Source organism: Salvelinus sp. IW2-2015, linkage group LG19 (assembly GCF_002910315.2).
Source record: "Salvelinus sp. IW2-2015 linkage group LG19, ASM291031v2, whole genome shotgun sequence".
In the NCBI taxonomy this organism is placed as follows: Eukaryota; Metazoa; Chordata; class Actinopteri; order Salmoniformes; family Salmonidae; genus Salvelinus; species Salvelinus sp. IW2-2015.
This window is the reverse complement of record NC_036859.1, coordinates 30289996-30301242: the sequence shown is the minus strand read 5'-3', so window position 1 is coordinate 30301242 and position 11247 is coordinate 30289996. Positions and strand designations below refer to the sequence as shown.

General features: G+C 42.4%; 1 protein-coding gene and 1 long non-coding RNA gene across 5 annotated transcripts; both read left to right on the top strand.

Moving 5' to 3' along the window:
• Nucleotides 1-324: 324 nt before the first annotated feature.
• On the top strand, nucleotides 325-8162 carry nmnat3 (nicotinamide nucleotide adenylyltransferase 3). 4 transcript variants are annotated; one of them, XM_024010330.1, is made up of 5 exons: nucleotides 325-399; nucleotides 1806-1951; nucleotides 2956-3139; nucleotides 4989-5074; nucleotides 7128-8162. In XM_024010330.1, exons 2-5 carry the CDS (start codon nucleotides 1843-1845, stop codon nucleotides 7541-7543), a joined length of 795 nt encoding a protein of 264 aa, XP_023866098.1. In that variant the 5' UTR covers nucleotides 325-399; nucleotides 1806-1842; the 3' UTR covers nucleotides 7544-8162. The 4 variants fall into 4 exon arrangements, with proteins under 4 accessions (XP_023866098.1, XP_023866101.1, XP_023866100.1 ...); XM_024010332.2 differs by lacking the exon at nucleotides 325-399 and adding an exon at nucleotides 449-629; XM_024010331.2 differs by lacking the exon at nucleotides 325-399 and adding an exon at nucleotides 649-869.
• A 526-nt stretch (nucleotides 8163-8688) lies between these two features.
• On the top strand, nucleotides 8689-9149 carry LOC139029299 (uncharacterized). The gene is made up of 2 exons (XR_011481601.1): nucleotides 8689-8737; nucleotides 8865-9149. It is a non-coding gene; the product is annotated as an uncharacterized lncRNA (long non-coding RNA).
• The last annotated feature ends 2098 nt before the right edge of the window (nucleotides 9150-11247 follow it).

Genomic DNA, 11247 nt, shown 5'->3' with positions numbered 1-11247 from the left:
TGGAAGACAGTTCCTTGCATGGCTCTATGTAGTACTGCATGTTTCCCAGTCTGTTCTGGACTTGGGACTGTGAAGAGACCCCTGGTGGCATGTCTTGTGGGGTATGTATGGGTGTCTGAGCTTTGTGTCAGCTGTTTGAACAGACACAAACACATTTTTACTTCCTTGATGTGTAGAACTTTGGCATTCAGTTTCATGTGACGAACGCAGACCTCAAACAACTTGTGTTCTTTCTGCATGAACAAAAAATAACATATCGTCAGTTCTCTATTTTTGCCACTAGTTGTCACTATCGTACCATACCACTACAGAACCTTTATACAACGTTGTTCCAAGCTGGGGAAGACAAAAAGTGTAACACATGAACCTTACGCAAACAAAAAGTACAAGTGGGAAAAGGTAACGATATTATTGGTTGTAGCTACCATTGGCGTTAAAACATTTTAATGAATATGTCCTTTTTTTTGTATTATATAAGATAGCATAATCATAGTAAGACATTTGATGTGTGTATTATAGCTAGCCTGGTTACTGCTAGCTAGCCCGCTATCAATGTCAAATCACCTGTAGCCGCCTGATAAATACTGCCAACTACCCTTTATATACGCGGACTGGGTATAACGGACTAGGTAGGTACTAGTCTCGCGTTGCCATACCTCAAAGGTTCTCAACGAGGCTAGGTAACGTTAGCTACTAGCTAGTGTAGCAAGAAAAGACTAGCTAGATGTTGAAAATAGTTTTGACTGCTATTGTAGCTGAATAACCAGTCGTGTTTTCGTGCATGTGCAGTTTAAATTAGAACAAATTAAAACTATCAGAAGTTGTACGTGAGGGGTCTTCGGTGTAGCCTTGCGAGACTAACGTTACCTGTAAGTGTTTTATCAATGTTTTTTGACGCGTTCCGTAGTTTTCGTTAGAAAATGTTGTACCTTGTATGTAGTTATGTCACACTCAGTGGTGTAAAGTACTTAAGTACAAATACTTTAAAGTACTACTTAAGTAGTTGTTTGGGGTATCTGTACTTTACTATTTATATTTTTGACTATTTTTACTTCACTACATTCCTGGCGAAAATATTGTACTTTTTACTCCACACAGTTTTCCTAAGACCCAAAAGTACTTGTTACAATTTGAATGCTTAGTAGGACAGGAAAATAGTCAAATTCCCGCACTTATCAAGAGCACATCCCTGGTCATCCCTTCTGCCTCTGATCTGGCGGACTCACTAAACAAACACAAATGCTTCATTTGTAAATTATATCTGTTGGAGGGTGCCCCTGGCTATCTGTAAAAAAGATAATGGTGGTGTCTGTTTTGCTTAATATAAGTAAATGGAAATTAGTTATACTTTTGCTTTTGATACTTAAGTATATTTGATCAATTACATTTACTTTTGATACTTAAGTATATTTAAAACCAAATACTTTTTACTCAAGTAGTATTTTACAAGGTGACTTTTACTTGAGTTATTTTCTATTAAGGTATACTTTTACCCAAGGATGACAATCTGGTACTTTTTCCACCACTGGTCACACTCCAATTCAATATTGCTAAATTCTATATAGCTACTTCCTCAATAAGCCAAATATCACATAGTTACCATGATTCATACCTCAAATTTTGACCACACTGGTAAACCTCTTTAATGTCAATTTAAGCCCTTCAGTACTTTGACCACCTATGAGAGATAATCTGCATCAAGTATTCCATTTATTCAGGCATTGCTACAGTATATTCTCAGCATTGCTGGTATTATTGAATACATTTCCCATTCATCTCTAATCCTGTGTTCTACTGTTTTTCAGTGTTCTGCGGGGGTGACCATGGTTTGAGGGAACAAAGATGTCTGCCCGTATTCCGCTGGTCCTCCTGGCCTGCGGCTCCTTCAACCCCATCACCAACCAGCACATGCGGCTGTTCGAGCTGGCCAGGGATCACCTGCACCAGACAGGTCGTGCACCATAGAGACCCTATATTAATTTGCTATGTTCGTGTTGCCTCCTAGACTTGTATTATGCACCTGTCTGTTTATTTCGTCAGTGTGATCACGGGACAGTGGAAGGTAGAAGTCCTCCAAAGGGTTTCTGTGAAGCTTTCAGGAGCATTTACATTGTGGTTAAGTATCAATAGTAATCTGTACAGATAGAGCTGTGCCTTCCTTGCACACTACTTTACACCTTGTGCCTTGACATGAGCCTACACATTCAGTCTATTTATATAGACCAAATAAACAGTTGGAATAAATATTGTTCTTATTTTCCTATGGACCCTGGGGGCATAAGATGTCAGCTGACCTGTGAGAATGTGAACATTGTACAGAATAAGCTGTATAGTATTATATTGCGTGGTGACTAAAGCTTTGTTATATTTTCCCATGTTGTAGACTTGGCCTTAATCCCATAGCCTTGTGATCGGTCGTAGCCGTTTCTGGTGCAATAAGGAAGACAATATAGCATTGAGGGGATTCAATTAGGTGTGTTTTGCACCGGGTGAAAGTTAATTGCATTCATTCTGGAACCAGGCTGCCTCCTGGGCGTGAGCCAGGTGCCCCGTTCGAAACCCACGGTGAAGTCGGCTCAAAACAAAAGTGACGTAAATTAAGCACGTCGAGTAATGAGTAAGATTCTGTGTTTTCACATGCAAAAGTGATTGCTTTAGATAAAAATGCTTTAGGTGCCCTCAATGAAAACTATTTTAACATTTTCAAACATATTTTTATGGAAAAGATATGTTGTATGTTTCTGGATGATGCACCATGCTTCCTTGTTGACAACATGACCGAGCGGCGCAGATTACTGTTAGATTTGAGAAGGGTGCTCCTCAGTCACTGCTTTTGCCCATTCACATCACGGGCCATAGACCGGTGCCCCGTGACTCAGTATAATCCAATCTGCCCAATGTCAGAGAGTGGGGAGGATCAAGAGTCTCATCAACCAATGATTTACCCCCTTTCAGGTCAGTTTCAGGTTGTGGGCGGGATTGTGTCTCCGGTGAGTGACGGCTATGGCAAGCAGGGCCTGGTGTTGGCCAAGCACCGCATCGCTATGGCGAGGCTGGCACTGCAGAGTTCAGACTGGGTCTCCGTTGACGATTGGGAGAGCCAGCAGCCCGACTGGACAGAGACAGTGGTCACAATGAGGTGTGGAGTCACACATTTTCACAGTTTCAACCTTTAAACTAATTGATTAAGTAACTACTAGTATATCACAGCCCCAAAATGGCTTCTCTCTGAAGAAATGTTTTGAGAAGTTTATTACTGCTTTGATGAACACTAAAAAAATATATATGTTATTAGAGATTTTGTGGAATCAGCATTGCCTTGTGATGCCACTGGTCATGTGCACCACAGTCGTCACTATGCAAGTTAGCCGCTGAGTGTAACCCTTTCATAACTTTAAGTGTTTGTTAAAAGTAACACAAAGGATTCAGAGCTTTTATCTAAGATCTGATAGGTCAGGATTCCACCTCAAACATTAGTGTTTACAAGTGGTCAATACCTTAAACTAACCATGGTATCTTTTAGTGGATGTTTTTGATTTACAATAATAGGGTTTTACTTAGCAAAATCCTTCAATTCAGCTCCACTTTATTCATGAAATAATATAATGTTGTAAAAATGTCTAATTCCCTTTGTAAAGCATCTCAGCATGCAGAAAGACTTAATTGAACCTGCCAGTCAGAGCTTCATCCTCCTTTTCAGCCAGACAGATCCCGTCTAGACCTGACATTAAAAATAACTTTGATAATCCTATCACAAATGATTTAGACAATCTCATTAAAGGCTTAGTTTGCATCCACACCCTGTATTAAAATGTCTCCCAACATGATGTGTCACATCATGCCTCAACTGTCCACGTTCATGATCAGAATCTCCCACTTCATCTGAGGACCGTTACAACTACATTTACATGACTGTTGTGGTCCATCAAATCCGATCACAATGCATGTACTCTATTCTACACGTGTCCATAAACATCCAATTCTACTGAATATGAACAACATCCAATAACATTGTAATACCAGGTGTACACTGGTCCGGAGCCTTGGTTTATGTCCTCCCATGTTGTACTTCCCAGCCCTCATTCTTTAGCTCTTCATTAGCCGTTAGCGCTCCATAGAATCTCCTCTTCCCGCACCACAAGCCTGTTCACAATAGAAAGGCAATAGAGCTCCCTGGGTAAAAATCCCCTCTGTTGCTGCTCCATGCCAAATGTTCTTTGTGCCAGAAACCACCTCAGATTTAAGGCTGCGATGCCAGAGATTCCAGGGATATTGCAGCAACATGGGGCCCATGCCAGGTCTGGGTCTTTACTGGGGTCAGATCCCTTGCTGCTGGCTGAGTTTGTTGCTATTGTAACCTGTTGCCATAGTGATTAAGTGGATGTGGGACACAGTTGCATTTGATATTGATCAACCAGTTGAAACTATACATACAGAAAGTTACCTCCACTTTACATGCGTGGGATATTGAGTGTTTATCTCCCACAATGGCACTCACTATTGATTTGATTTACAAGTCACATAAATGGACCAGCAACCTTTCATTTAGGGTTACACATAAACATGACACGCATTTAGTTATATGTACTCAACGACTATGTGCACCCATGCGAATGTAAACACACACACCCACACATACAAACATAAATGCACACGCAGCTGAAGTGCTGTTCCCAGCTGAAGTGCTGTGATGCATTATACAACCCTCTCCTTGTCCCCTCTGCTCTGACAAATTCCCTTGTTGAGCGAGCTGTCTGCACTCTTAAGCTGCGTTTGCGCAACAAGGGGAGCTGATTAAAGCCATGAAGTGGCCTGTTGTCCACATTGGAGCAGGGCTGTTGAAACCTATGGGATCACGTAACCCAAAACACAAATCTTCTAGAACATCTGTAAGAGGCTTTTGCTCTCAACAGCATATTTCTTTATTGGTTTTCTTTGCGTTTGTCATATGTTTATTTGTGTCTCCCTTTGCGTTGTCCTGCTGGCAGGTACCATTATGGTCGGATACTGAAGCAGTACCAAGAGGGCACAGGGAAGGACAGTGGTCCAACCACAAACTCCCATCATATCACAAGTAAGACCCTCCTTGACCTTGCACTCTGTAGCATGGGCCCATTCTAGCCCCTTCTCCTTTTATGTTCAAAGATCTAAAGGGATTGGATAGGTCAGGGTTCTGCAACGTGTGGCTCTGGAGCCGCGTGCTGCTCTTTACCTGTCCCTTTGTGGGCCCATGGTGATCCAAGTAGTATTTTGAAGTTATCAATCAACTATAAAAGTAGTTGAAAGAACAAATCAAATAAGCTGTACTCACACTTGAACAACCACATGAGATGTATTTAACAACAGTTGAAATTGGCCTTCAACACTCACCACAATTCTGTTTTATGGGACTTTTATGGGAAGTGGACTGAAATGGAACTGGGCCTCTCTCTCGGCACCAACTGAGCTGCAAATCAAATTGTATTAGTCACATGCACCCAATACAACAGGTGTATACCTTACTGAGAAATGCTTACTTACAAGCCCTTAACCAACAATGCAGTTCAAGAAAAAGAGTTCAGAAAATATTTATAAAGTAAAAAGAATAATAAAAAGTAACACAATAAAATAACAATAACGAGGCTATATACAGGGGGTACCGGTACCGAGTCAATGTGCGTGGGCACTGGTTAGTGGAGGTAATTTGTACATGTAGGTAGGGGTAAAGTGACTATGCATAGATAATAAACAGCAATCATCCTCTATTAATTATAAACCTCCACATTGGCACTGGCGTCCTTTACTCACTCATTAATACCCTAGTTTGAATCTTATTTAGGTTAAAATATGTATAGGATCTGTTTTTTCCTCTTAAGCCAACTAAGTAATCCTTTATCCCCTTTACACATTCAGCTCTATGAAATCAGCTCTATGGAAGCAGCATGTTCATTAAAGCTAATGATGTTTAGAGGATGAGGGGGTTGGTGTGGCATGAACAGATCATTATGAAGGTTTCAGGATGGACCAGGGAAGACCGTGTAAATGGAGCCAGTCACACACACGCACACCATTCCTATCAAAGGCTGGTGGATATATCAGAAAGAACTTAATCAGAAATCCCCTAATCCCAGAGTGCTGTAGCATCTTCTCCCCAAAGATGAGTGTTAGACATGTTAAATATGTTGAAGTGTACAAGGGAATAAAACATAAATGGTAAACCAATGCCTATCCCCCACTTTTAAACAAGTGCAAACGCTGAAGAGGTGCAAGTGCTTCATAAACCTGGCCAAAATGGAGGCCGAGCTCTAGATGTTTAGGTAGTCATGAGCAGCTTTCGGTCTGTCCTGGAACTACATAAACCACACATGAAATTCATTAACTAATTGAAATAAGTTACTGAGTTCCATGTGTGGTGTATGTAGTTCCAGGTTAAGACCGAAATCTGTAGTTCTCATGACAAACTAAACTTCTTTATTAAATGGTTGATTTATTTATTTGTTCATTGTCAGTTTAATCATGAGACTGATCTACTCATGAACTGTCTGTCATTCCAGGGTTTGGTCAACACGCTGTCAATACACACAGGTTACCATGGTTTATCTGCACAAATCATGACTTCAAATCCCAAAATTCATGTCCTGTCACTTTTTTACAACAAGCTCTTACACAAAGAAGGGTAATGGGTTTTCACAAACCCATATAGTGTGCCTGTGTTATTACACTGCAGTGCTAGCGAACGCAGATAAAGATCATTAGCTTTTGTTCACGCGCATTTCGGTTCGGAAGGTTTGTGCCACGGAAAATACAATATTGAATTAAATGGATTTAGGGATGAAATCCGAATGCTCAGTTACGTCGTACTGTGTTGGTGGTCAGCTGGCTTGGGGTTACATCTGGTTAACACCTATATTTATGAAGAAAATGGCTCATTCTAGTGAGGGATGGATTACATGGTTTACCGCAGTAGAAATAAAGAAATTGGCAAAACAAATGAATAACTAACTCTCAGCAAACCAATTAAAACCATGGCTTTCATGTTTACTTCAACATGATGGCCACATCCAAATCTCTCTTGGGTGGAGAGCAGGGGAGACATGAGTGTAAAGGCCGCCATTCACCAACGCTTCCTTTTCTTGGCCCTCTCTCAGGCTCCTCTCCCAGGCTGAAGCTGCTGTGCGGAGCTGACTTCCTGGACACCTTCAAGGTGCCGGGCCTGTGGCTGGACGACCACGTGGAGGAGGTGGCGGGCCGCTTCGGCCTGGTCTGTGTCAGTCGGGGGGGCCTGGAGCCTGAGCGCGCCGTGCACGAGTCGGAGACACTGTCACGCCATTGGCGAAACATCTTCCTGGTGCGCGAGTGGGTCCGCAACGAGACCAGCGCCACGGAGGTCCGGCGGGCCTTGAGACGAGGCCTCAGCGTCAAGTACCTCCTCCCAGATTCTGTCATCAAGTATATCCACCAGCACAACCTCTATACCGGGGATAGTGAGTTGAAGAATAAGGATGTGCTATTGAGGCCGCTTACCAAGCAGACAGAGATGCCTGTGAAAACTCTGGATGATTGACTGAGAGACTGCCATTGGCCTTCATTGATGGAAGCAAGCATATGATGTGCCAATAGCAGATACATCTACTGACTTTGCAAGAACAGGCCATGTGGCCCATAACTAGTTCACTTCTGTCATCTCAGTTGAATATGTGGCACACCACACGCACAATGTTTTGCCATCAGTGGTTGCCTTTTTTATAAGCAGATTTATACACATTTGTTAATGTTGGCAAACTTGATGTAACAGCAAAGACATTTGTGCAGCAGTGCAGATGACTAGAGAGACCAGATGAGAATTGTGATTGACGTGGTGGATTGTAGTAAGCTGGACTAGTTTAGGATGCTCCTAAACTATTGCTGACATGTAATCTGTTTTGGAAGAGATGACATCATCACCCCCAACATCCCGCAGATACAGTCCGGGTATGTGCTGGTTGGCTAGTCTACATGATCAGATTATTATGGATAAGAGCGAGAATATTTGTATTTGTCAAAAGGCAGTCAAGCATCGATCATCATGTCACCAGAATAATATCCTCGATATTTATTGGAAATTACCATCAAGCTCATCACCGTGCACTTTCAACACCCTGTGAAGCTCATCATAACTGTAGCCTAATAAACTGTATGCTTTCTCGAGTCGTAGTGGGGGGACCACACACCACTCCAAGTTTACTTCGATGTGATGATATCACTATTTGCACATAAAGGCATTTAAGTGTAAGTTTATTTAATTTTTACAGGGACAGTGCACATTAATCAACGTTTCAGTAAAAGTGCCGGTTTTAGCCAGCCGGCTAATTTTCAACCGCAGTCCCTGGGCAGATTATTAAAAACAATTACAATATAGACAATCATTGAGCAGTGAGCACAAGCAGAGCAACATGGGACAAGCAAGACATAGTATACAGACAGAGCAACATAGGACAAGCAAGACGTAGCATACAGACAGTGCAACATAGGACAAGCAAGACGTAGCATACAGACAGAGCAACATAGGACAAGCAAGACATAGCATACAGACAGAGCAACATAGGACAAGCAAGACATAGCCTCAGACGAGAACATAGGACAAGCAAGACGTAGATACAGCAGAGCAACATGGACAAGCAAGAAGTAGCATACAGAAGAGCAACATAGGACAAGCAGACATGAGAACTTAGGACAAGCAAGACGTAGCATACAGACAGAGCAACATAGGAAGCAAGACGTAGCATACAGACAGAGCAACTAGGAAAAGCAAGAGTAGCATACGACAGAGCAACGGACAAGCAGACATAGCAACATAGGACAGGCAAGACGTAGCATACAGACAGACGCAACATAGGACAAGCAAGACGTAGCATACAGACAGAGCAACATAGAAAAAAATTCATAAAAGCAACAAAGTGTTTCCACACCTCACAAGCTACAGACAACAGTCAACATGGAAAGCGGCAATACACAGCTAGGGATTATGTTCACAAATCTGATTGACCTTTAGCCATGTCTACATGCATTTTGTGAAAGTGTGATATGTTTGATATTTCTCCACATTCCTTGCGTAATTAATTTTGCGGATACAAAAAGATCCACCCCATGTGCGATGAACAAAATATTTGTCGGTATTAATAAAATTGTACGAAACGTTCTGTTTCCATCACGGCTGTCATTACTTTTTTTTTTTATACAGTATGACTTTATTCGCATAAAAATGTGTATGGAAACGTGGTTTATGTTACGGATAGGCCAACACTTAGCAGTTTTATATGGCACTGTGCAAATGCATGTCAAGATAGTGGTTGGTCAGCTTAAACACCGGCTATGCTAATCGAATTAGCAGAGTTGTACAATTTATGGTGTCATAAAAATTTAAAAATGCACCTCCCGGGTGGCGCAGTGGTCTAGGGCACTGCATCGCAGTGCTAACTGCGCACGCGCCAGGCTCTGTCGCAGCCGGCCGCGACCGGGAGGTCCGTGGGGCGACGCACAATTGGCATGCGTCGTCCGGGTTAGGGAGGGTTTGGCCGGTAGGGGATTCCTTGTCTCATCGCGCTCCAGCGACTCCTGTGGCGGGCCGGGCGCAGTGCGCGCTAACCAAGGGGGCCAGGTACACGGTGTTTCCTCCGACACATTGGTGCGGCTGGTTCCGGGTTGGAGGCGCGCTGTGTTAAGAAGCAGTGCGGCTTGGTTGGGTTGTGCTTCGGAGGACGCATGGCTTTCGACTTCGTCTCTCCGAGCCCGTACGGGAGTTGTAGCGATGAGACAAGATAGTAATTACTAGTGTATAAATGATATTTTTTGATTAATACAATACCAGTTAAAACTTGTTATAACTACTTCTTTCATAAGCATGGTCTGTTGTTCAACACACCCCATTTCTAAAGCCAAAATTGCTGAGGCACGAACAGGATACCCAGTGTTATAAACTGCAGCCGCACAAAAACAGTTATGGGCAATAAAACTAAACTGCAGAATAGGGTAATTGCTCAACATTCCTCCAGGCAGGAAACCCCTGGCCCTAAGACAACAACTGCTGGTTACTGTCTCCTCTTATCTCATGACTGCAGAAACAGGAATGCCACTGCACGAACGCACACACATACACACTGTAATAAATACCATTTAATAAAACAAGCATATCCTATTACATTGTTATAACTAACTTCTTTCAAAACAGGGTTTCTCACAAACTCATAAAGCAGATACTGAGACCCACACACACGAGAGACAGATGGCTGACATAGACCTTTTATCAACACTGACAAGAAAAGGGTGCTTGGTACTGTATTTCACGAGGTACTGAGACACACACATACCAAGGACAGAGGGCTGACGTAAACCTTTCATAAACAAAGATAAGACAGGAACATCTACGCACACACAAAACTCCTCTTCAGTCTGAACATTTTACAGAGACACACAGAATGTCAAATAGGAAACATCTACGCACACACCTAATCTCCTGTTTTAGCTGAACATTTCTGAAGACAAAGAACTCTACTCAGAGCCAATGGGACAGTGTACTAGCCTGAAGGAGACCTCGCCCAACTCATCAGAACCAACCAGAGGACCAGAACTTCCAGACTCAACCTATTTTCTGTACTGTATAAAATGTATATGCACTCTGTTATCTGGGCTTATTTCTGCAAGTTCCATATGAGCTAAATGAATAAGTCCGTGCACGCTTGTACCAGATATCTTTACTCTTAAATAAAATGTCGCTTGTCATACAATTTACACCTTGTCCGAATCGATCCTTGACCGGCTCACCTTCTCCATATCCAATTATCAACAGAAACATGGTAGCAGAGGATGGTTGTCTAGATACCCGGTCCAGAGTGGTTGATGTGGATGTGAGGGGGCGAGTTGGTGGAAGGGACGGTTCGCGAGGACAGGTGAAATCTTTGGGGGGAGGTCAACAATTCTGCTCAGCTCGGGAAACTGATCTTCTGGTCGACCAGAAAACAAGGTAAGCAAGACCTGTTAAATCAAACTTTGCATATTGTCGTATAGTCTATCCAAATTTTGATCAGTACTCCGAGTGTGAGTATGGATTCTTGAGTAAATTTACATATATAAATGACATGTGAACGACAGTGAAGTGAACATATGTGGGAATAATTTGTAAGTATTAAGATCTATTCATATAGTCCGGCTGTGACGGGTGAGGAATAGGCTTAATTTGTGTTTAAGAGCTATTCATATAGTCGGCTGAGACCGGTGAGGAATAGGCTTAAG